The sequence below is a fragment of the Lissotriton vulgaris genome, chromosome 7, assembly GCF_964263255.1.
Source record: "Lissotriton vulgaris chromosome 7, aLisVul1.2, whole genome shotgun sequence".
Taxonomy (NCBI): domain Eukaryota; kingdom Metazoa; phylum Chordata; class Amphibia; order Caudata; family Salamandridae; genus Lissotriton; species Lissotriton vulgaris.
This window is the reverse complement of record NC_141695.1, coordinates 1,271,178,393-1,271,205,031: the sequence shown is the minus strand read 5'-3', so window position 1 is coordinate 1,271,205,031 and position 26,639 is coordinate 1,271,178,393. Positions and strand designations below refer to the sequence as shown.

At 44.9% G+C, this 26,639-nt stretch overlaps 1 protein-coding gene across 1 annotated transcript in view; it reads right to left on the bottom strand.

The window, feature by feature from the left end:
- The window catches only part of LOC147703391 (uncharacterized), a 9,287,842-nt gene that overhangs the window by 6,776,879 nt on the left and 2,484,324 nt on the right, over positions 1-26,639 (bottom strand). Inside the window, exon 8 of the mRNA XM_086931832.1 lies at positions 10,026-10,172. Within this exon, the coding sequence (XP_086787958.1) occupies positions 10,026-10,172 (147 nt within the window). The remainder of the gene's footprint in view (positions 1-10,025; positions 10,173-26,639) is intronic.

Sequence of the window (26,639 nt, the reverse complement as noted above, 5' to 3'; positions counted from 1 at the left end):
GTAGAATGTATGTTGCTACGTCTGCTAGATGGATTTCCGAGTCTGGAATGTGTGAAGATACAGTGGAAAGTGTGAAAGAGATTCAGAAGGAGGCAACTGAGGAGGAAAAGCGTGCATGGAGAGAAAGTACGGGTAAGGTGGATTCAAGTGGGTGTTGGATTGATTTGTCGGAACAACAGCGTTGGATGTTGCCTGATGCGTATGTGCTTGCAGTGGTGACAATGGCGCATGGAGTAGCGCATATAAGTTCTAAAGGAATCTGTAAGATGTTGGCTCCAGTTTGGAAGAATGATGGGATCAGTAAATGTGCAGAGAGAGTGGTGAAAAATTGTATGGTATGCCTGATGCATAATCCTGGCAAGGGAACCCCAACTCCTGCCGGTCACTTCGCTCCTCCTTCCTGCCCCTTTGAAGTAATTCAGCTAGACTTCATACACATGGATCGTTGTAACAATCTAAAATACGTCCTGGTGGTAGTTTGTGCATTTTCCAGATGGATCGAAGCATATCCACTGAAGGACAATACTGCCCTATCAACTGCCAAGATTCTTCTCAAAGAATATTTCCCTAGGTATGGAATGCCACGGATTGTATGGTCAGATAACGGAAGTGAGTTTATAGGGAAAGTTATGCAGAGTGTGTGTGCCGGTTTAAGCATTAAACAAAAGTTCCACAGTGCAAACCATCCCCAGTCTGCTGGTTTAGTTGAGGGTTACAATGGCACCCTCAAACTAAAGCTAGCTAAAATACAGGCATCCACGGGTTTATCCTGGCCAGACGCATTACCCTTGGCTTTGTTATCCACGAGAGCGACTGTGCATTCTAGAGTAGGGCTTAGTCCATACGAAATTGTCTTTGGCCGTCCCGCTAATATTTGGGGAGTGCCAAGGCCAAAGGAGTTTTGTTCTCTAGAATATCCAATGTTGATTGATTACCTTTACGACTTGACTGCTAAATTGAGTCTTATTCACCAACAGGTTTTCCATGCATTGCCAAAGCCTCCGGAGAGTCCAGGCCATCAACTGAAACCAGGTGACCACGTTGTGGTACGAAATTTCGCGAGGACGAAGAACCTTCAACCCAGATTTGTTGGCCCCTTCCAGGTGCTGCTTGCAACGAGAACTGCTGTTCGTTTGGCTGGTCGCAAGCATTGGATCCATGCGACACACGTCAAACGTGTACCTCTGCCACTTCCTTACGATGACTGGGTTAAGAAGGGAATTGGTGCCTCTGAATGCGAGCAAACACCAAGGTTTGTCCCTTTTAGCGATGCCGAAGTGATAACTGACACTACGAACTCTGACTCTCCTCCTGAAAATACTTCTTTGACTCCTGAACACTTGCCCTCTGCATCAGAAGAAACTCTGCCATCTGCGAACTTGAACATTGCGAACTTTACCGACACTACACTGTTTCCTGATCAAACGATTCCTGCAAAACTAAGATACAACTTACGACCTCGTAATATGGACAAATAAAGCAGGAAACTGCCAAATTTTCTACACATTTGAAATTTTAACACTTTGCCTTCAGCCAGGAAGTTTGCTATTGTTTTATTGTTTTCAATTGCCTTGCCGTCTGGGTAGCCGTAGGGTCGTGGCTGTGTGCCTAGTTGAATCTGCGGGGGTCTGACACAAGGTCGACCTTTCTGTTAGTTCTGGGAACTCCCAGGGCTGATAGAGGCATTTTCATCTACGTACACATCATCAGTGGTCGCGAGCGGATTGTAGAAGATGGAGCTTCCTGTGCTGCAACGAGAAAATGTGATTTATGTCCGCAGAAACAGACTTTACAGAATTCTTCATAACAAATGCTTTTTGATGCAATGTGCCATTACATTTTTGATTGTTTTAATAACGTTGGTGGGTGGAATCGTCTTTGGTATAAATTTGATCTTTGTGCCAGTAACTACAGTACCTTCCCCTGATCCTACTACTTCTACTGTTTCTTCTATACACTCTTTTCACTCGTTTCCTGAACATGAGCAAGCTCGACGCTCAGAATTTATCAATAACACTTTTGTACAGCTCTTGCACCAACACCAACTGGTAGTTAACACTACAGACTGCTGGGTGTGTGGCTTGATACCCCACACTATGGATAAAGGTATTCCCTATCTGGTTTTGCCTTTTAGCTATAATGGATCATTTCAGGCCTTTCAAACCATCTTTGCTTATGCCCTTGAAACCTATCCTCCGCGTCCACCACGTTCCACTAAATATAACTCTGTCAACAAAGCTTTAGTCCAGGGTATTATTGATATGATCAAGGATGTCAATAACACTCCATCTTACCCTAGAGACGAATTGCAAGTATATTTGAGTTGGAATTCTTCAGAGTATCGCCTTAGTTTGGGAGAAAGCAAGCGTAAAAGCTCAACTCCAATCTGGGTCGTACCTCACCGAGGTCAGGTCTGTTTGCAAGGTAATGGGAGAAATCCAAGAGCTCAGCTAGGGAGGAGTGAGTGCGCCGAAACTTACGTGTTTCCGTCTAACTCCTCCCCTGCTTTTCTCACTGCTAGGGGTACCTACTTCATCTGTCAAGACAGAGCGTATACATGGTTGCCTGCTGACTTTTCAGGGTCATGTTATATTGCTCGGTTGTTGCCTCCAACATACACTGCTTCATCTGATTATCACAAAACCAGAGTAGCAAGAGGTGTCTTCAGCAAGGAAGATACTGCTGGTCAGGAAGCTGGAGACTTCTTCAAAGGTTTCCTTCCGTTCTGGGGGCCTATGGCCAATAGTAGAAACATACGTCAGCTAACACGGGTAGTTGAATCTACTATTACCGAAATTGCTGGTGCCCTTAGCAACCTGACAGCTGAGCTTCAGGCGGATAGACTCATGACGTTGCAGAACCGTATGGTTTTAGACGTAATACTTGCAGATCGAGGTGGGGTATGCAGAATGATCCAATCGAGTTGCTGTGTCTTTATTCCCAATAATGCTCCAACAGTTTATGAGGCGATCTCTAAGCTACACAAGATTTCCGACTCTATTCATGTAGACAAGGGAAACTGGTCCTTCATAGAGTGGTTTTGGACTCTGATATCAGCGTGGGGATGGAAGGTTCTGATGGTCATTGGTGTCATCTTAGTATTCCTATTCTCATGTTGCCTGATTATCCAGTGTGGTCCAGCTCTGTGTAGTCTTTGTGCTGCAACCTGTTTTAGAAAACCACCTGCGTTTGGGGAAAAGGCACGAGAAAGGATGATGATACAACAACATGTCATTGACCTGATGAGCATAGAACTAGATTCTGACATAGACTGAGTAATTGCCTATGTAAGGGCAAAAGGAGGGTCTGAGGTTCCGTGACGATTTGAACCCGTGTTTTCAATATTGTCGGAAATACATAATATTGGTATCAGCGAACCGCAAATGATCCATTTAGCATATCCTGGTGTTTTCGCTATGCTACGAGCAAGAGTACTCCTGTTACGAACATATTTCCGATCTACCCATGGCATCCATCTTAGATCATGGCAGCCATTTTGTGTTTCTTGCCCTCACATACGCAATAACCGCTGATCACTTCATTTCAATTAAGGACACGTAGCCTTAGCCGGCGATTCACCTCTTTAGTGACACGTGCACCTTGAAACAGAACACGCTGTAGCTGCATGACTCGACATAGGCTGCCTCCTCTGCCCGAGGCTAGTCCTGCTATACTGGTTCTCGTGGTCGTTGGCCTGATCATGATTAGGCGGCCGAAGCTGGTAGCCTTGCCCATTTACAACCCACAAACATCCCTTATCCTGCTTTCCTATCTTCTGCACCTGGCTCTGCTCCTTTCCTTCTGGGCCTTTATTAGGGGGAGGTAACGAAATTTACGATGAGGCGGTCCGGGTCTTGAATGAAAAGTTGACATGAGATTATGATGGAAAAGTGGGAACCCCTCGTTCGTAATGTTTTGACATCAGATATTGTCGACGATTCCTGTGCAACGCCAAATATTTATTGTTTAGGACACAAAGGTTTGGGAATGTACTAACATGTAAAGAATTTGCCCGAAGCCTAATATTTAGTATATAAGGAGCAACCCACTTTGTACAAATCGAACAGGCTCCTAGATACTGCCCATGTGTAGTTTCTGTGACTTCTGTGTCCCTGCAGTAATAAACCTTTGGTCTTTGACGCCACCATCGAGAAGCCCGTGTTTCTGTTTATTTGTGCACCAAGACAGGTGGAACTCCGGGGTCTTCGGGTGTTGTTCCCTGACACCTCTGGACGGAACCAAAAAGTCCAGAACTCCATTGCTAGGATATCAGTGGAAATTCCACTGCGTCCGACATCCCGAGGCAGCAGGTCTCGTAGAACGCCACAATCAGACACTGAAAACACGCGTTGCCAAGATCTGTGCCGAGAAAGGGGTAGACTGGATAGTCGCCTTGCCAGTTGCATTGTTTTACATGAGAATGGTTGCACACTCTAGAACAGGGCTATCCCCGTATGAGGTGGTCTTTGGTAGGCCACCGAATATGTGGGGGACGCCTCTGCCTCGAAAAATAACAGATGTTGATAGTAACATGTTGACAGATTACCTTGCCTCCTTGATGTCTGCACTACAATCTTGTCGTTCACAGGTAGCTGCAGCCTTTCCCGACAATACCGAGGTGAAGCCGCACGAGATTACACCGGGGGACCTCGTTTTTGTAAGAAATTTCGACAGGAAGAGTCCGCTGGAGCCCCGCTGGCAAGAACCGAAGCTTGTTTTACTGACTACGAGGACAGCCGTTAAGGTGGAGGGCCGCAAAGGCTGGCTCCACTCGAGTCATATAAAAAAATATAATGGACTGCAGCCAGAGTTAGACTCCCAGCCCGGCCCCATCCTAAAGACTGATTCAACACTCCCACTGGCAGAGAAAACTCCTCAACAGGAGTATCGTTCAAAGTTGAGGTCTAGCAAGTCAGACAGTTTAATTGTTTAAGTCCTCCCCTAGGTGAAGCGGTTAGAAGGTTCCTGACATGTACAAGCTAGATCCCAATAGAGAGAGAGATAGACAGAAACAGCTCAAGCAACGAGAATATTGTAAATCTCTTCGTAGTCATTGTATTGTGACATTATTGATTATGTTTTTTCTGAGTCTTACGATTATTGCTGCAAGTTTGCTGCTACACATGTATTTCCCTATTTCCATACATGCACATTTCTTTCCAAACAGCACTATCGAGCATACTTTCAGCGAACTACCCCCGCATGAGTTATCTTACCGGCTTGCGCTGCGCAACAATACTTTTATCAGTATGTTACATCATTCTCATCAGACCAGCAATGCTACCAATTGTTGGATATGTGGCTGACTTCCTCCCTATCAGAAATACAAGGGAGTCTTGCCCCTCTTCCCGTATCCGTTCACATATAATGGTTCCTGTGGTGCATGGTTTAGTTTAATAAATTCCTTAGACTCTGAGTCCATAGTCTACAAAGGCAGTTGGGTATGGGGAAATCTGAACACAGTTCTGCATAAAGCATGTTACCCTAACAAGGAGGGTCTTCCACAAAGGACAGGGACCGATCTAGAAAATGAAGTATATGGATTAGGTAATTATACACTTAACCTTATGATTCTGAATGTTCAGTCTGATACAGGACCAGACTTACCCTCTATGTCAGTATTACCCGTCAAAGGCGAGTTATGTGTCAGAAAGAATGGTTCAGTACCTCTAGGTCATAGTAAATGTACTACTGTGATCGAATTCACTGATAAAGGCAAGTCTACATTCAAAGCTACCCGCCATTCCTATTTCATTTGTGGTCATACAGCCTATATACGTTTGCCACTAGATTGGGATGGGACATGTTACATTGCATTCCTTCTGCCACCCGTTTTTCTAGCTCCACCTGATTATCATAAGAACTCCCGGCTAGTACCTAACAGACACAAGAGAGATCTCCCGATTGTCGACTATACTGAAACGGCATTAGAACAATATACAGATTTCAATAAAGGTTTCTTTCCCTATTTAGGAGCTATCTTCAATAGCAAAGCAATACGTCACTTAACCAGAACCCTTGAAGCAGTGGTAAATGAAACTACTTCCGCCCTAGGCAACTTAACAGAGGAACAGTCTGCTATGAGAATTGTTGTCCTTCAAAATCGTCTTGTTCTTGACGTCATCCTGGCCGATAGGGGCGGAGCCTGTAGAGTCATCGGATCGAGCTGCTGTGTTTTCATTCCAGAAAACGCACCGTCAGTATATAAAGCCATCACGCGTCTCCATAAGATTGCAAGTCAGATACACCAGAATCCAGGTACCTGGACTTGGTCCGGTTGGTTCTGGAGCGTGTTATCAGCCTGGGGATGGAAAGTCCTATCCTTCCTCGGCATAGCCCTTCTCATAGTATTCAGTTGTTGCCTATGTATACAATGTGGGCCGGCGATTTGCGGCTTGTGCGCCACATCATGTTTTCCTCATCCCAGTCCACGTTCTAAATCCCGTCTGAAAAAGGAAGAGCAAATGATGTTATATGAACAAATAGATGGACTAATGAGGATTGATATATCATGAAGGGTCCGTAGGGGACAAGGAGGAAATGAGGTAATCTAAATTTTTATGGTCAATTGTGTCCCCTAACGTGAACCCCACCGTCTCCATGTACGAGCTTAAAGTGCATGTAACTTCCCTCCTCGACCTGCTATGAAGACGCAAATACATTTGCGTCCAACGTTAACATGTCCTCTTTCAGATCCACCATGAATGGATCGATAATTCAGTTCCTAAGTATGCCTTGCCAACGTCTTTTCATGGTGCACTCTCACGTTTTTCCTAGTCTTGCAGAGCTAGGCCCTGATTTCTGCCATCGAGCCCTTTCTGTTCTCTGCCTCCTGAAAGCTGCAACGTGGGATGCCTCCCTGACCTCTGTCCTACTCCCTGCGCGGTGAGCGGTGCCCGGCTCGGCCTGCTTGCCTGCCAAAGACAGTATTTTTCCTTCAAGTTATCAGTATAGCCGAGCTCAGCTCCTTGAAAACACATTCCAGTCTAGCAGAATAGATAAACATTTCCCCGGCTGCAGAGCAAAGGGCCCGGCCTCTCTGTCTCCATGCAAGTAATTCATTGCTCCTGTTACCATGGTAGGCCCATGGCCCCTCGCATTACACGCAGACACGTAGTCACATATGCACGCATTAATAGTCAGTATAGAGTAGCCTCTGCCCGAGAGACCTTTTCCTCCTAGATAATATAGTTCCCCAAACACAAGATATCAGATATGATTTAGGAACGAGTCGATCTGACATGCCAGACTTCTGTCTCTTTCCTCTAGTGCTAAATGTCAAGTCCCCTGCACCCTCCAGCCTCACCTCAGTCACACGTCATGCTGCTGCGCGCGCATCCTTGCTACAGATTTCTGCTGACACTGCAAGATTCCACTATGTATCCACCCACTTGTGACACTTTCATGTGACGTTTCTAGCACACACCTCTGTGTACGCCCTCGTGCACGCCTTTCTGTTACGCACAAGTGTTCTTATCTCATTTCTCTCAGCTGTTACGCCTTCTGTATTCATCACCATTATATGCATTAACTATAAAAGTTGTATTCTGTCAATAAAGTATGCTCTATCCCTTCCTGATCCTTTATGGTGAAAGGAACATGATACCCTGGTTCGAACCATTCCATTTTATGGAATAAAACCCATTTTGAAACTCAGATATCACGGATTTTGCCTCTTATTTTCGACTGAGTTATTTTATTGAACTTTACTGCATAGAAATTCAGACGGTAAATATTTATTTACCACACTACCCCTACCCCAGAAGAACATCTCTTTTATTCCTTGCCCCCACATAAGGCTAGACACCGAAAAACTTATGCAAAGAATGTTTTTATTGAGATGTTACATCAGACCCACAGCACCACCAACAAGACAAATTGTTGGGTCTGTGGGTTACTTCCGTCAGTAATGCATCAACATGACCTGTTCATCTCCTTGGCCCTATCCCACTTAGCTAGCTGTGAAGCATGGTTTCAAATACTGTCATTAATGTATTCTCACTATATAGCTGATCCTAAGATATATATACAGAAAAAGATTATGAGGCCATTCTGAAATATATAGAGCGACACCAAGGATTTGATGCTGAAGGAAATGGAGGAGAGGGATACTTGGACCCAAGTGCTTGTATGAATGTGTACACTGAATATGAAAATGCTACTTGGTTACAAGAGGAAATGCAGGATTTTGAACATTTCAACTCCACTATGTATTTTCAGCATTTTAAGGAACGGAATGTCACTAATGACAAGGCTTTGCCAATCCCCATTATAAATAGTACTTCCCCCTTTTGCATACAGGAACGAGGTCATGTTAGGGTAGGAAACAGTAGATGTAATTACACATATATCCTGCATACATTCAGTACTCCTCCTGTGATTACTCCCCCAAACGTATATTTTGTGCGCGGTGAAAACGCATATACTTGGCTTCCCTGGGGGTGGGCAGGGCAGTGTTACCTTTCATTTCTCTATCCCCAAGTTTATATTGTCCCATCTGATTACCATAAGACCCATCAACTAGTTAGACGAGAAATAGAATCTATTCGGAGTATTAGGAGTTTTGATACTGATAGTACTGATCAGACAGACACCTCCTTGCAACAATTTGAAGATATTTCCAAAGGTCTCACTCCTTTTTGGGGACCGATTTTCAATAGCCGTAGCATAAGACGCCTGTTGAGGATAGTGGAAAACGTGGTTCAGACCGCCACTGGGATCTTGCCCAATATTACTGTTGAGCTTCAGGCTACGAGGCTTGTTACGCTCCAGAACCGAATGGTTCTTGACGTCATCTTAGCAGATAGGGGTGGAGCCTGTCGCGTGATTGGCAGCTCTTGTTGTGTTTTCATTCCTGATTCGGCCCCTACCATTCACCTTGCTATTCAGAAACTACACCGGTTAGCTAGTGAAGCACATGTCAACAATGGTACTTGGACTCTTAGTGGATGGTTCTGGGCTCTTTTATCTACCTGGGGTTGGAAGATATTCATGATTCTTGCTGGAGCCTTTGGAGTAATATTTACTTGCTGCCTATGTCTCCATTGTGGCCCTGCCTGTTGCTCTTTCTGTGCTACTAAAATAACGTCTGCCTTGACTGTCTCTCGGCAGGCCAAGGTCGACAAGCAGATGATTCACAAGATCAGATCTAATGCAGATCGATGAGGGCGTGTTTGTAGAGTAGAATTAGTTATATTGGCTATAATAGGCCAAAAGGGCCGTCTGATGGGATATGAATACGATGAATACATATTATTGGCCTAATATATACAATATAACCTTATACCTGCATGTTAGCATTGCATTATTCGCATAGCATTATTATTGTTAGGAGTGATTCACTGTAGTACTGCCTAAACTCATTGGTATGACCGAAGCCATCTTGTTTCGTTTCTTTGTCTCCCAACCACGTGATTAGGCTTTCTGCATGAAACCACTGTGGCAGACCTAGCTGTCTGCCTTACTCGTTAGTTTGTAGCTTAGGGAAACCCAAGGTCACACCTGCCCTTCTTGTGGGATGCACACATTCTAGCAGAGCCCATTCCTGTCTTCCCCGAGCTACAGATAGAAAGGGAGGCGCCTTACTGACCTACCCCCGGAATAGCTTAGGCCCAGCTACTAGCAATCAATTGTGCCTTATATGGGTCTTCCTGCTGTCTCACTGACAAGTTGTATCTTTCCTAGTAAGGTGATATCGTACTATGTGTGAATCGTATATATGCTTTGCTGTGCTTGTGTGCAATCAGTCTCATCTGCGCACCTCCAAGGGTCGTGTAGACTGAGGCTCCCCAGTCAGGTCCTGTATCTGCAGAATAAACGATTGAACCTTCTCCATTGCCGACTGACTTATTATTTGCGAATACTGTATATGGGCTATTGGTGAGTATAGTCCAGTAGTATAATATTTTAGTTCCTACAGGAATGTGGACAGGCTTCCATGCTGGTTCAGCCTGCTCAGCATTCAATTTTGCTTCTCAGAAACAAACACCCAGAATAAATTCAAGATCTGACCACTTTTCTCCTACCTTAAGAAGTCCATGCTCCACAAAGTAAAGTGTTTGGTTAATCTCCCCATCTCTGATGAGAATCTGCCCAGCACTGTATGAATATGGATGGATTGTGGTGGACAAAGCTCGCCGGAAACCTTCATCTGTACCCTTGAAGATTTCAGCCTGAAACAATTACAATTCATTTTACTCCAAATATCGTTTCACATGCTTCACAACTTACATTCTAAATTTAGAAAAAGGCAGTAAACCACATGCAACAATAATTCTTTTCTTTTTTTTTACTTATTATTAAGTAGATAACCAGCACCTGGCAGTGCATTAATCACATATAATTACATACTTTTACATTGTTATCATCTCCACATCCCCATCCCTTGTTACGTACAGCTTAAATCATATCTTATCATATCAATCATATCATATCATATCTCTCTTGGAACAGTACATTTTGATACAGAATATCTCCACCACATTATACCCTTGACGCGTAACTCCCCCCACTAATTCACAGGCCTCTAAATTGCATCCATTTCCCCCAAATTTTGTCCCATTTTTTAGGGCAACCCCTCCCCTGGAACACCTCATTTTTGGCACTACAGCACCAGTCTAGGTCTTCTTTCCATTACAATACTTAGCAGTTGGTTCACACCCCACTCCCTTGCTATAGCTCGTTTGGCTACAATGCCCGCTGTAGTGAGCCATGTCTTGCCGTATTTTGGCCATTTCTCTTCCCCGACACACAGGTAATATGCCATTTGGCTACGCAGGGCACCCCGCTTATAACTTCCGACATTACTTGTATTGCTTTGTTCCAGTATTGTTGTATCTGTGGACATGCCCATAGGATGTGGAAGAAGGTGCCTAGTTCCCCAGAGCCACTTGTTCATTAGTCAGTGCAGCTGCGTCCAATCCGGTGTAGGAATACTCTGGAGGCATACGATCTATGGCGCACGTGTAGCTGTATCTGCAGAAACCGTCTCTCTAAGTGTTACTAGGGGGTCGGGAGAGTTATTCCTAATTTTTTTTATACACCAGTGAGACAGCTTTCTCGTGCATGGGGTATATGAGCAGTCTACCTTCCAGTGGAGCATACTCTGCCAATTGTTACCGCTCAGGGACATGTCTCCCCAGGGCGCCTGAGCTGCAAGTATCGAAGGAACTCTTTGTCTGACATTTGGTATTCCACTTTCAGGTCCGCAAAACTTATCATTGCATGCTCCCTCCATATGTCACCCAGATATTCAATCCCAATTGTTTGCCATTGTCGGAAGCTCTTTAGGTGACCCACTTCCCGTAGGTGTTCGGAGTACCAGAGTTGTGTTCGCCCAGTCAATTTATCTTTCCAACCCAAAGATGTGGTGGCTTCCCTCAATACATGTAGTGTTGTCTGTGTAGGCAATTCGGCGTTCGTTCACCGATGGTAGAGTGCGGCAAGGTATCCTCCCTCTCCCATTTAGTAATGGTCAGTTCTGTATGCTGGCTCCTCTCTCCCCGCAAATACCCACTCGTTGATGGTCATGAGCTGTGCTGCCCAGTAATATTTTTTAATATCAGGAATTGCCAGCCCTCCCTCATAAACACTGCGTTGTAACTTTTGTAAGGCTATTCAAGCCTGCCCTCCATCCCACAGTGGCATCCTTAGTTCTGCGTCGATCTGTTTAAAGAACCTAGGGGGAAAATTTACACAGAGTGTTTTGCAGCGCATATAGGAATCTGGGCAGTGCCATCATCTTGAATAGGTCTGCGCGTCCCATCAATGGTAGCTTCCTCCAATGTTGCATGTCCCTGCGTAGTCTATCCTTTTGGGGATGCAGGTTATCTTCAATGAATTTAATATCTCCTTTTGATATTGTAATGGCCAGATACTTAAATGTGTCTCTCATCGCTAGGGAGCTGGCGCTGCTTGGCAAGATCGGGGTCGTCTCAGCCAACACGTACAGAAGGGATTTGTTCCAGTTGATTTTATATCCAGAAAAGGTTCTGAATAGGTGGAATAGGTGAATAATTTGGTTTATCGATGACCTGGGGTGGGCGCCATATAGCAATATATCATCGGCATATACAGATTTATTTATTTATTTATGTATTTATTTATAAACAGTTTTCTATAGCACAAACTAGACCCTTGGGTATCAGAGCGCTTAACATCACATGGCATAGGATAAAAACAGAAATGTAGGTAGATAATATAAAGAAACGATAAAAGACCGCTACAAAATTACAAGACACAAATAATACTGATGAACAATACTGTTCTGAGGTAGTAGCTGATTGTTTTCTCTCCTCTCCTAGATTGTCTCTTGCCTTCCGCCAGTGTCCTCTAACCGTGGGTCATTTTCTATATATTTCCCGTTTTGTTATCTAATACACCCCCTCTGTATAGTCACAGATTGCGAATTGCCTACCTATGGGAGGAATTTGCTCATGAGAAAGATCTTAGTTTCCTTCTTAAATGATGCAGTGCTCGAAATTTTTCTGATGTACACAGGAAGAGAGTTCCAGATTCTAGGGGCTGCACCAGAGAACGCTCTCTCATAGGTTTTTTCTTCCTGAAGATAGGTGGTTTCAGCAGCAGAAAATTGGCACTCCGGGCAGGTCTGTTTCCTCCTGAAATTTCTATTTTCTGGGCAAGATATCTGGGTGTGTTGTGATGAATCGCTTTATGGGTGATACATGCCATTTTTAGCAGTGTCCACCCCCACTTATTCCCCAGATTAATGGGTCTATTCTGACCCAGGCTGCCAAGGTCTCCAGCGCTAATGCGAACAGCATGGGTGAGAGCGGGCAGCCCTGCCTTGTGCCTTTGTAAAGCTGTAGCGTCCTTTATATCACCCTATTTTCCTTAACCCTCGCTAATGGATTTGTGTAGAGGGGTTGTACCCATGTAGGAAACCCGGGTCCAAATCCACACCTTTCCAGTACTGCCTGTAAGTATGATCATTCTATATTGTTGAATGCCATCCGTGCATCCAAGGAAAGTAGTACAGCATTCTCGTCCGAGTTAGTCTTAATAGTGTGCATCACTCCATATAATCACCACAGGTTGAGTCTAGTGGTCCTATGTGGCATGAACCTGGATTGATATAGGTGTACCACCGATGTGACGACTGTACTTAACCTATTAGCCAAAAACGTTTGCTAGTACCTTAGCTTCCACATTTAGTAGTGATATTGGTCGGTATGATCCACAATCCTCTGGTGGTTTCCCGGGTTTCGGGATCACCACTACAGTCGCTAGTCTCTCGTCTATTGGTAGCTCGCCTTGGTTAAGAGCTTCACTGTACATGTTTAACATATGAGGGGCCACTTTCGAGGCCAACCCCCTTATAAAGTTCCACAGGTACACCATTAGGGCCGGCTGCTTTACCTGATTGTAGGTCTTTTAACGCCCTTGCTATGTCCTCTGTCGTGAGTTCCTCATCCAGCGCTTTGTTATCCGCACTAAACAGGCATGCGACCCGGATATCTCTGAGTAATTCCACATAGTCCTCCCTCGTTCTGGTGGACGTGGGTTTGTATAGGGCCGCATAGTGGTCCGCAAACACTGCGGCGATTTCCTTGCGCGTCTTTTTAATCTCCGATTGTTGAGTATGTATCTCCAAAACCCAACTCCGTACCTAATCTCTTTTTTCCAACCAAGCCAACAATTTGTTTGCTTTTTCACCTACTTCATACAGTCGCCTTTGGGTTGCTCTTGCAGATTTCTTGGCGGCCTATTCAACTGTATCTTTTATTTCTTTTGGTTTAACTTGTATTTGCTGCCTGGCATGTGCCACAGCTTCACTATTACCCACTGCCTCTCTTTCCAATTGTATAATAGTTTTCTCTAGCGGATCATGTTGGATTTTTTGTTTCTTCTTTTTCCCTCCCACTATGTCCTGAACAAATCCCCCAATCACCGTCTTGCATGCCTCCCATAGTGCAGAGGCCAAGTCTACTGTTCCTGCATTATCTTGGCAATATTGATCTGTATGCTCACCTATTTTTTCTAGGACCTGTTTATCTTGAAAAAGCCACATGTCTAGTCTGGGGGGTAGGGTATAGTTTCTTGTGGGCCCTTTCAATAGTATTTCTACTGGAGAGTGATTTTAAATTCCCTCGCTTTGTGTTCTGTCCCCTTGAATCAGTGTGCATTTATGTCTTGTGTCATCAGGTAATCTAGTCGTGAGTACCACCCGTGTGGGGCCGAATAAAATGCATATTGCCTGTCCTCTGGATTATGTAGTCTCCATGGATACACTGCTCCGGCGAAATTTAGCAATGCATTGGGCGCCCTCTCTCTATTCGCAGTTGTTATTCTGTCCATCTCTGGGTCTATAGTTGCGTTCATATCTCCCCCCATTATTAATACTCCGTCCGGGTGATCTACCAGCATTGCGCCCAGGTCTTTCAGAGTGGCCGTGTTTAGTCTCTGTGGTAAATACACTGAGCAAACGTTAAGGACCATCCCTTCCCATCATCCTGTGACTGCCACGTATCTACCCATCTGGTTGCACCAGGTTCTTCCCACTAAGAAGGGGAGTGCCATCTGATTCAAACCCCTCTCGACACCGAGGTAAATCCTGCATGTGCCACTAATTTGTACCTAACTCTGTCGAGTGCCTTACATGTGTTGCCCTTGAGATATGTTTCCTGAATTAGTACTATATCAGGATTGTGTCTGCGGAGGTATTGCAAGCCTACAGTGCGTTTTATTTTATGTCCCAGGCCATGGGCATTCCAAGTTAGTGCAACAATGATTCTTAATTTTCTGTGCGTTACTGTCACTCTCAAACCGAAATATCAAGTATCCTGTACCTGATTTTTAGCAACTATTTTAATAATGCCCTACGGTAACAAATGTCAACAATGACACAATGTACAGGCAAGTCACTAAGGGCCTGAATTAGAGTTTGGTGGGCAGGGTACTCTTTTGCAAACGTGACAGGGTAACGGTAACCTATCCACAAACCCTCTGCCCACTCACATCACAGAGACAGGGAGACCTTAAGTATTTCATCAACTGAGCCCTGTTGGCCCCATCGACTGAATAGTTCCTCCGACTGCATGACAGACTGGGGGCTTTCAGATTAAGAGAATTACACGACCACCCAATTTAGGACAGTGTAATGTTTATTTTTTACTGTATGTGACAACCAGGTAAAAACTGGCATTGAGGGACAGCAATAAAAACAATAACCCACACATCCCGGAAAAATACTCCCAGGGTTTGGGGGTCATTAGCATATTGGTTTTCTAAAAACAACTACCAAAGTGGGAGTTTGTTTCTGAAAAAGGAAAAAAAGTTAAAAGTATGGTTACCCGCTGTCAATACCGACAGTGGACTTCAAACAAACTTTTAGTATATTGAAAGGAATCACCGTGGTTGCAGTTTCCTTCAATGTACAGATGACCGCTGGTAGATGACAGCCCAACAGGGTGGTAGAGGTAATGTCCTCCGCCACGCTGACAGAGTGTACTCCACCTGCCAAGCTCTAAATCAGGTCCTAAATCTCCTCTTTGAATTCAAACACATGTTTAAGTACATGTGAGATATGAGCACTTTACAATTTCATTTATGCAAATTATTCCATAATGCTTGAAGTAAGAAAACTTTTTTTTCCTTTTTTAAACTGAGTGTTGATCCCACCATTTAATGTTGAAAGTACCCATTATAAAATGGGTGGGTAAATGGCCCAGTATTCCCCCTGCCCCTTTGGACTTGGACAGATAATGGGAGCATCGGTAATACTGAAGACTGGGGGATTTACTCTGATTGCAAGGTAACGGGGTACAACAAGAGTAAATATTTGTGATTCCTTCATGTTTTTCTCAATTTTTTTAACACATCTTTTGAGTCCCAATGGGGCCAATACTGTCTTTGCTATGCCTATTGGGAATTTCAGGCCACTTGTAATAAAACCCTACTTACTCTGGTTTGACGGGGAGGGGAGTGTTCTGTTTATAAATTCAAAGAAGTTAGAGATGAATTTAAACTAGTGGGAGAACTAGGTTTTCTCCATTATGTAAATGTAAATGTACAGGAATTTATATAGCGCAAATCACCGAGCGGTTTCTAAGCGCTTGCTTAGGGAACCCGTCCTGGTATTCCCCTGTGAGATAACCCTGGCAGGGTATCCGCAAGGTGAAAGCCAGGCATCCCGCCGCGAGGGGCCATTGTGGAGATTAAGCAAGCTATTGCCCAGAGTCGCAGAGTGTGAACCCATGAATGGAGTAGGCACCGAAGCGAGAATCGTCGAGTCCATGGACATTTTAGGACTCAAGACCCCGCCGAGCCGGGAATTGAACCCTGGTCACAGGCTGACCTCTGCTTCCAGGTCTGCCTCCTCTAACCAGTGAGCCACACTTCTCCTCTATGGAATATTCTTTGATAATATTAGAAAGATTAGATTAGCAAGCCATCCCTCTCTTCTGGAGGTAGGAGAACAGGAAGCGAAAGGTGAGATTGTAATCATACAAAGAAGTTCTGCATAGAGATAAGACCCACCGAGGTGTTAACCCTTTCAAGAAAATCAATGCAGTAGTGTTTGACAAAAATAGAACACAAGGTCCAAAAGGCAGCTCTGAAAATCTCAATGATTTGAATGTTTTTCACAAGGCTCTGGGGGAATGTGCCTTTGGTCTACCTGGAATGGTCTTGTTGGCATTTTGATAACACTTAGTGATACTGGTCATAATCTTTTGCTCTATATATTGCTTTCAAGATGCTAACCAATGTGGGAAATTCTGTGATTTACAAATAGCTTATTTGATTTACATAAAAAATAAGTTACATACCTGCACACTGTGGTTCCCAAGTACCGATGTCTTTTATAGAATCACATGCTTGAGTCTTCCCCGTCGTCAAGATGGGAGTCCCACGGTAGCAGTAACAATAGTAATGTTAAAGCATTAGCATTGACTTCATTGAAAAATAATAGTATTTTGAAACTCGTTTACGTTGTTTTAAAACATCCAAACTTTAGCCAATGAAAGCTGTGACCCTGAAACATTCATCCCCTGCAGAGCCATCATACCTCAGATTTCAAACACGAGTGTAAACTAACTACAATAGAGGTAGAAAAAAGTGAGCTCGACTGGGGAGGAGGGAGGGTCGTATGTGAATCTATCAAAGACATCAATATTGGAGAATCACAGCGTACAAGTAAGTAACTTGCTTTTTTCCATTATGGTGTCTTTTATAGATTCACATGCTTGAATCAGACTAGTAAGCATTATCCAACACTAATGACGGAGGGAAGGCGAACTATCCCACAATGACAAACCACTGACTACGAGTAGCCAGTTACATTTCTGTGAAATTACATAAAATCAGAAGAGGCATACATTCAGCATAATTAAATTAGTAGTTAAGTAGTATAACAGAAGAAAACAGCTTAGAACAGAACAGTAGCATACCTTATGAAAAGAGTTGTTGTAGATCTGCGTGACCGACTGCTACATCTGCTTTACTCCAGTCATTGAGGCAGTAATGCTTAGTAAAGGTGCGGGTGTTCACCATTGTCGCTGCCCTGTAGATATTCAGGAGAAATACTCTTGTGAACAGGCCTGAGGAGGTTGCAACCTTCCTAGTGGAATGAGCCTTCATCTTTGCAGGTAGTCTACGTCCTGCTTTTTTGTGGCACTAGAGTATAGCTGAAGCAACCCAGCTAGTAATCCTAGCCCGTGCTAACTAAGACTTGTCCTTTTCTAGGGGTAAAGAAAGATGAGCAACTGAGTTGATTTACGGAAAGTCTTTCAGGTACATGCATCAATCTCGGCATTTGCGATTCCTTAATTGCGATTTTTAAGGAATCGCAATTAAGGAATTGCAAATGCCTATGCATTAAGAAATCGCTAAATAAATTGCGATTCCTTAGAATTCCTTAATTGCGATTAGCATTTTGCGAATCGCAATTAAGGAATCCCTTCCCATTCATTCCTATGGGCCTAGAGGCCCATAGGAATGAATGGGAAGACAATCTCAATTTGCGATTCGCAATTAGCTAATCGCAAATTGAGATTGCGATTTCAAGGGTGCAGGGGTGTCCAAAGGACACCCTGTTGCACCCCTGTAATCAAACAATGCACATATGTTGTGTACACACATGCCCTAAGGGCATGTGTGTGCATAACATGAAAGTTAAAAAAATGCACAAAATTGTATATTTTTAACATTTCGCAAAATTACCATGAGGTCCAACCTCATGGTAATTTTTTCTTTCTAATTGCGAAATCGCAATTTTTTTCAGTTTCATGCATTGCTTTTAAGGAATCGCAAAATTGCGATTCCTTAAAAGCAATCGCACTTTAAAAAATCGCAAAAATTGCGATTTCTTCACTTTTTGGATGATGCATCCCTAATAGTGATTTGGGAATCGCAAACGGCCGAATTTTGCGATTCGCACCGTTTGCGATTCCTAAATCGCTTGATGCATGTGCCTGTTTGTTCTTTACTAAATGAATTTCAAACAACGCTTAATGTCCAGCGAATGTAAAGCTTTCTCTGCCGTTGAAGTAGTATTGGGAAAGAACGAAGGCAGAATCACTGGTTCATTGACATGAAATGATGAAGTAACTTTGGGAATGAATAAAGGATTAGTGCGCAGGACTACTCTGTCCCCCAGGAATTGGAGGTAAGGTTCCATTATGGTGAAAGCCTGAATTTCACCTGATGCGCCTTGCAAATGTGATGGCTAAGAGGAAAGAGACATTCCAAGATAGGAATTTCAGATCGCTCTTGTAAATAGGTTGGAATCAAGATCTAATGTGTTGTGATAATACAGTGTTTATCTGCCAAAGCAATGGAGAAAGCTAAATAGGTGGGTAAGCCCTGAAGAGACCCATCATAAATTCTTTGATAAGCTTGTTGGATCACAATGACAGGAGGCCAGAATGCAGTCTGTACCTGGAAATGGAAGCCAAGTGTACCTTTATGGATGAATGGGAAAGGCCTGATTTGGCAAGATGAAGGAGATATGGTAAAAGCTGCTCCAGTGTGGTGGAAAAAGGATGATACAACTGTGAAGCACACCATGCACAGAACCTATTCCATTTTGCCAAGTGGCACTTAAGGGTAGAAGGAGCTCGAGTTTTGTGAAGCATTGACTTGCATTCCTCAGAATTTGTTAGAGCTTCGAACTTAGGGGCTCATTAGGATTGCAGTTAATCTGCATCCTCCGGGCCGGCGGAAGTAACCGCTGCAGACTGAAAAAAGACCCCCCGCCAGATAAGGATGGCTGGGGGATCTTTTTTCCGTCCGCTGCTTTTCCGCCGCGGTCGCCTTCCGACCGCGGAGGAAAAGCTCTAACATGGCTGGCGGTGTCTATCAGACACCGCCAGCAATATTAGGATGTCAGCGGTCCTATGCCTTTACACGGCGGCATTTCCGCCGTGGAAAGGCATAGACTTTTCTTTGGGGGCCCGTTGCGGGCCCCCAGGGGTGAAGGGGGAGGGTGGGGGGTGCACATGGGGGTACCTATGGTACCCCCCTGCCTTTGCGTGCACGAAGCGGCAGGCACCAAGCGGTGCCTGCAGCTTCGTGCCCGCAAAGGAAAACATGTTTTTTTAACATTGCGGCGTGTGCTGCTTCAAGCAGCACCCGCCGCAATGTTAAAAATACAAGATGTGACCGCCAGGGTGGCAGTCACATCCTAATTAGCACGGATGGACCGCCGCTGCCCCTGCGGACGGGCCCTCCTCCTCTGGGGTGGCGGACGGACGCAGGGCTGTCCGCCATCCTAATGAGCCCCATAGTGTGGTGAGGAGCCAAACTGATAAATGAAGTGTGTGAATCTGTGGATGAACCACTTGTCCCTGGTTCATGGAGAAGAGGTCCTCTGTCAGTTGAAAGTGAATGTGAGAGCACTCTGATAGGCGATGCAGCTCGGTGTACCAATACTGTCTCGCCATGCCTGTACAATGAGAATGAGCCGGCACAGCTCCTGTTTCCTTTTTTGAGAATCTTTGGTGTAGGAGACTAGCTCTGTATATGGTGTACACCTATTGGTAAGGCACCCTGCACTAAGTCCAGGCAACCCTTAGTGATAATTGTAGTGGTCCCTGATAACCAATGCTTCCAAGGGGGAGGTGTGCAGAGCAGCTAAGGCTTTTTCAGGAGTATGTCAAGCGGGTACATTACCACACAGTCAGTCAGTCAAGCCTACACACAAGAAAGAACGACACCAGTGTTAGAAAAATTCCTTTCATTTATTATGCACCAACACTAAAACTACTTTGGTATATCTCCTACCCGGAGACATCAATACACATAGAAATATATTTCAAAACAGGCAAGTAAATCACATATAATACATGGGCTCCTATAGGAGGGACAATCCATATACTAAGTGTTAGATTTGGGGGTCTTTAGTTGGCACAGGCAGGCACTTGTGACAAATAGGGACCCTTGCCTCTAGTCAGGGTAAGGGGGGTACACTCCTGAAATAAACCCTGCTCACCCCCTTGGTAGCTTGGCACGAGCAGACAGGTTTATATCAGAGGCAGTGTGTAAAGCATTTGTGACCACATACAGTAATCAAGTGACAACACTACAGATGGACACCAAACAGGTTTTATATAAAAAATAAGTGTTCTTTATATAGACTTAACACAAGACCACAAACAACAAAAATACACAATACTGTACTTAAAATGGTAGTATTAGCTTAGTTCTGTTCAGTTCTTAAAATGCGACACTTTAAGTCAATGTACCTTACAATACGTTACGCTTCCACAACAAAAGTTTTGCAGAGATGAAAATGCGGCAAAGTTCTGGTGCAAAGGAATAAAGACGTGAAGATCTTCCAGATGTGGCACGCTTCTCCGATGTTGCGAGAAATCTCGGCTCAAAGCGTCAGCTGCAGAAACGACACCCTTGTTCAGAGATGCGACGACAGCAGCTTTGGCGGCGACACTCTTCTTCCTCGATGCAAGACGTTTCCGCTCTATGCAACAGCTGCAGCGGTGAAACCCTTGTTCAGATATGCGGTGACAGCGGCTCCAACGGTGGCACGCTTCTCCGTGGATGAGAGGCGCTTTTCTCGATGCAGTGCAATGCGTCAGCTAAAGCAGCGACATCCTTGTTCAGAGATGCGACGGCAGCGGCTGCGGCAGCGACATGCTTCTTCTTCGGTTCGAGACGCTTCTCTCGATGCGGTGCAATGCGTCAGCTACAGCAACGACACCCTTGTTCGGAGATGCAACGGCAACACGTTTCTTCTTCGGTGCGAGGCGCTTCTCTCAATGCGGTGCAATGCGTCAGCTATAGAGGCGACATCCTTGTTCAGAAATGCAACGGCAGAGGCTGCGACGGTGACACGCTTCTTCCTCTTGAGTCGCGCTTCCAGCTCCTTGCGACACGCAGTTCCTCAGAAGGCCCAAAACAGCAGCAGGCACTTTCAAGGAACTCTTGGGGAGCAGGGGTTGAAGTCTGTTGTCCCTGAGACTTCAGCAGAAGGCAAGCTCTTCTCTCAAGCCATTGGAGATCCTTACAAATTGAAATAAAGTACACAAAGTTCCTTACTCCTTCCTTTTGCAGTCAGGCAACTACTGCAGGCCAATCCCCCAAGCAGCACTTCAGCTTAGGGATAATCGCTCCTCAGTTTCTTCAGGTTCCTCGCCTCAGTATAGGTTTCTTCTTGTCAGTCCAAAAGTGATCTAAATTCTTGGGATCAGGATCCCAGTACTTATGCCACAAAATCCTTTGTCCTCTGAGGGCAGAGGGGCCTTTGCCTAGTCCAAACCAGTTCTGAAGCACTCTGTTTACATGACTCCTTCTTTCCTTCCACAGTGCAGGGCAGAAACATCAGACACCCCACAGGAGGTGGGGCCAACATTGTGGAGGAAAGGCACAGCCCTGGAGAACTCTGTTGACATGGCTCCTTCTCTCCTTTCACAGTGCAGGGCTGAGACATCAGACGCCCCACAGGAGGTGGAGCCAGCATTGTGGAGGAAAGGCACAGCCTTGGAGCACTCTGTTGACTTGACTTCTTCTCTCCTTTCACAGTGCAGGGCAGAGACATCAGACGCACCACAGGGGGTGGAGCCGGCATTACGGAAGGCAGGCACAGCCATATTCAGGTCCCAGGTGCAACTCCTCCTGCCCATCTAGATGCAGATCTCTCTATTCATCACTGGGCAGACTCCCCCAGCCCTCTCACTCAAACTCCAGACAAGGAATACACAACCTAGCAGAGGTAGGCTTGGATAGTTAAACAAGAAAACACCTACTTTCTAAAATTAGTATTTTTAAACACAGAATGTTAAAACCAACTTTACTAAAAGATGTATTTTATTATTCTGAGTTCAGGCATACTAAACTCCAATTTCTACCATGTTCCCGGAATCAGTTAGGATTATAAAATGTCATAATCTAACTGCCCTTGCTGGCCTATGGAGACCAAGTAGCCATGCAATAGTGAAAAACAAAAATGGCTGTAATTCACTATTAGGACATGCCACACTCACCAGGGCATGTCCTACCTTATACTTACAATGCACCCTGCCCTTTGGCCTACATTGGGGTGTCTGATATGAAGAAAAGGGAAGGTTTAGGGACTGGCAAGTGGGTGCACTTGCCCAATCTGCAATGGCAAGCCTTAGACACACTTTTACAGGCTGCTTATGTTGGTGGCACAACCAGTGCTGCAAGCCCACTAGCAGCATTTGTATTACCAGCCCTGGGCACTCCTGGTGCACTGTACTAGGGTCTGACAGGTAAACCAAACCAGCCAATCATGGAATCACTAATCCATGCATCAATTTACAATAGGGAGAGCATATGCACTTTAGCACTGATCAGTAGTGGTAAAGTGCCCAGAGTCATAAAACCAACAAAAACAGGACAGATAAAGTACAGGAGGAAGGCAAAAAGTTCAGGGATGACCCTGAAAAAGGGGCCAAGTCCAACCAGAACAGGACTACTGCCCAAAGAACTAGGCTAGCACGGACCGACCACAGCTAAGTAGCTAAGTTTTGCTAGGCACCCTCATGCGGATGTGATACCCCGGGTCAGTGTCCATACGATAATATGGGGAAGTAGCAGTGGAGGGTTTACGGATTCAGCACCCTTCCCAGAGGACCCCAAGGAAACTGGAAGGTTGGAGGACACCTCTACCCATGTATTCCCAGAGAACAAGGATACCTACACCAGGGAGCTTGGGGGCATAGGTGTCAAGTGGTGCCGGAACCGCCTGTTGTTGTCAAGGAGGAACCTTGGATGTCCAGCTGCTACAGAGTCTCGTGGACCAGGTTGGTGGAATCCAGACATAGATTCCAGACAAGGAGTACCTGCAAAGAGAGGGGACAGAGTCCAAACCACCCAGAGGGGTCTGGGTGGAGCAGGAACACAATGTCAGCCCTTGTCAGAGGTACTTTGCTATAGCACAGAAGTCTTGAATATGCAGCTGGGGAGCCCAGGCAGAGTTGCAGAAGTACAGAAGGCATCCATGAGCTGTCCTACATTGGTTGTCGAGATGCAGGAAGGTCAGTAGCCAGAAAAACCACCAACAAACCTTGGCAAAGGCAACAGATATGTTGCACAAAGAAATGCTGTGTTGCAGACCAGCAAGGTCTGAGGAACTCACCCAGCAATGGTAAGACAGGACTGGCCCTCAGCATGCAGGAGAGCCAGCAGACTCAATGGAAACCCCAGGACTCCCCTCTCCCAGGCACAAGGAGTCGCAGGGAGGCCTTGGCAAAGCACACAAGATGGAGGCCCAAGTCGCAGGAGATGCAGGGAGGACCAGTAGAAATAAAGTGTACCCCTAGGTTTTCATTTGACAATTACCCTGGATTTTTTACCCAAATAATCTCACTGAGGTTGGGTTATAGCGCGTATAGCTACTAATGACATTGCAAATCTCTGAATGTAGGAAATTCATCAGCCAAAGTGGTGCTTTTCATTGGGTTGGAATATGATGTTGGGGAGCGAATATGCTACTACAAAATGTGTTTTTTACAAAGAATATATGGCACCCAAGAACTACTTGCGGTACAATAAGAATGTCTTTCAATTCAATTTTATGTAATTGGAGGAAGAGGGTAGACAAAACTGTAATGTTAATTGTACGCATATGTTCTGAAAGACACCCCAAGAGTGATTCATATATCCATGGATTATGTTTTTTTAGATGGAGGAGTAATTTCCCGGAACATTCCTTTTTTTCCTGAAGAAGGTGGTCTTTAAAATCTGTAGTTACCACCAAAACGCGTCAACGCCAGTTTGATACAAAAGGAATCCATCTGGTAATTACCTAAGGATAAGAGCAAGGCTCTCACCGGGTCTCTCCCATTTATGCTAAATATGGACCTTCGTCTAACAATGGAACTTTCTTTGTGTTGTTAGGGTTTCCTCCTTTTTAGCCATTCTTATGATGTTGTTTCTATGAATAGATTGTGATATTATGATAAGCATTTGCACTATGAGATGTTTTTAACTAGATGGTAATGAAATTGCATTGTTCAGTCTCCCAGCAGTTAGAAGATTGTTTTCATGTTTTTAAAGATTTAATATTGTTTTCGTAAACTCTTTTTTTAAAATAAATTATTAGTAGCTATACGCGCTGTAACCCAACCTCAGTGAGCTTATTTGGGTAAAAAATCTAGGCCTTGGCCAAGGAGGGGGGGGACAGGAGGAGAGGGAGGGACGGATTAGCAGACCCACTTACAATCTGTTGGGGCACGACCTGGGGGCAGACTGTAATTCTGCCCATTAATGGCTGGTGCTTTCTACTCATTTACTGTGTAAATACCACTGCATTCTCACTACTACCTGATGTGTCTTTTGATGGACCTGTTTTGTTTCAATAAAAAGATTTAAAAAGAAAAAAATCAAGGGGGGCTTTACATTGTGGGATCTTCCCGGGTGTGTGGATATGAGGTTTTGCATGACTGTAGGTGTGTGAATGAATGTGATTGGTAATTGGCGAATGAAAACCTTGGGGTACACTTTAGTTCTACTGGTATATAGTGCTTGGTCCCCTAGAACAGTTAAGCCCCCTCTCTCTTTTTTTCTACAGATGCAGTGAGGACGCCACTGTTGGAGCTATGAGATGTGGCAGGCTTGGGCATCTTGGAGCTCACCAGAAGCCTAAGCAATGGTAATAAGGCAAGGTGCACCGGGATCTGGTTCTGGTTGGCTGAAGACAGATTACAGTCTCCCAAGTTGCAGGAAAGACTGGTCAGGCTCCTGGAGAGCCAACAAATCACCACCTGTGTTGTACAGCTGAGAGGTGTCCGTGGGACAGCAGGATCCATAAGCCAGTCATCGTTGTTGAGGTGCCTGTGGATGCAATGGAGTGACTCCTTCACTCCAAGGCCAATTCTTTCTGGTTATCTTGATGCAGGCAGAGTCCTTGGTGACTCTGGAGGATGCACAGCTACGGACGTTGCAGAACTTGGAAGAGCACAGAGACAAAGTTGCAGTAGAAGTCTTCCTACCAGAGGCAGTCTTGTCTTGGTTGCTACCTTAGTTCCAGCAGCAGAGTTTGGTACCCAACAGCAGAAGAGTCTTTCAACAGATCTTCTGGAAAAACCAGTGGGTTCTTGAAGACGATGTCTGGACGAATCTAAGGATCCACCCTCAGGGGAGCCCTTAGGTAACTCAGAAAGGGGTTAGGACTACTTCTGCCGTGGCCTTTTGGTCATGCCATAATGTCTGTGGTTCTTGGATGGCCTCCATTTTTTACTGGCCTTCTTCAAGTACTCAGCCATACGTGAACGCAGTCCCAGCATATAGTCTACAATGTCTTGCTTGGGAGGTTTGAGAGGCTGCTCCCAGCCCTCCTTCACTAGACAAAGTGGACCCCTAATTGGATGTCTAAACAGACGTTCAAATAGACTGTAACCCACTCCCTTCTGTTGAACCTCTCAGCAGGCAAAAAGAAGGTTAGGTAATAGGATATCCAATATCTTTCTAAGCATTTCAGATAGTCCCATAATCATACCCGTGAGGATTTCGTTGAACCTTTCAACTAACCCATTGCACTGTGGAAAGTAACATGTGATAAATTTGTAATTTAATCCACACTCTTTCCACATGGCTTTCAGGTAGACCGGCATGAAGTTTGTACCTCTGCCTGACAACACCTCCTTAGGCAAACCCACTCTGGAAAAGATTCCTAAGAGGGATTTGGCCACTGCTGGAGCTGTAGTAGTTTTAAGGGGAATAGCTTGCGGGTATCTGGTGGCATGGTACACCAGGATATAACTGTTCTCAGAGGCTGTTGGAGAGTTTAGGGGACAAACTATGTCAATCCCTATACTCCCAAAGGAAAACCCAACCACTGGCAGTGGGATTAAGTGGGTCATTTTAGTGCTACCTGACTTATCACTGGCTTGACAGGTGACACAGGAGCGACAAAGTTCTTTGGTATCTTCAGACATGTGGGGCCAGTGAAAATGTGAAACAAGCCTGTCCCACATTTTTCTCTGCACAAGATTTCCTACATGGGGTATGTCACGTGCCAGGGTGAAGAAAAATTCCTTAAACTTCTGAGGAACAACAAACCTCCTGGTAGCACCAGTATTGGGGTCCCTAGCTCAGAATAAAGTAATCTATCTTCCCATTAAATCCTATGGGATCCACTTACATCCCCTGCCTCTTTTGCAACAGCTTGCTGTCTGAGGCCTTCAAAAGAGGGGCAGGAT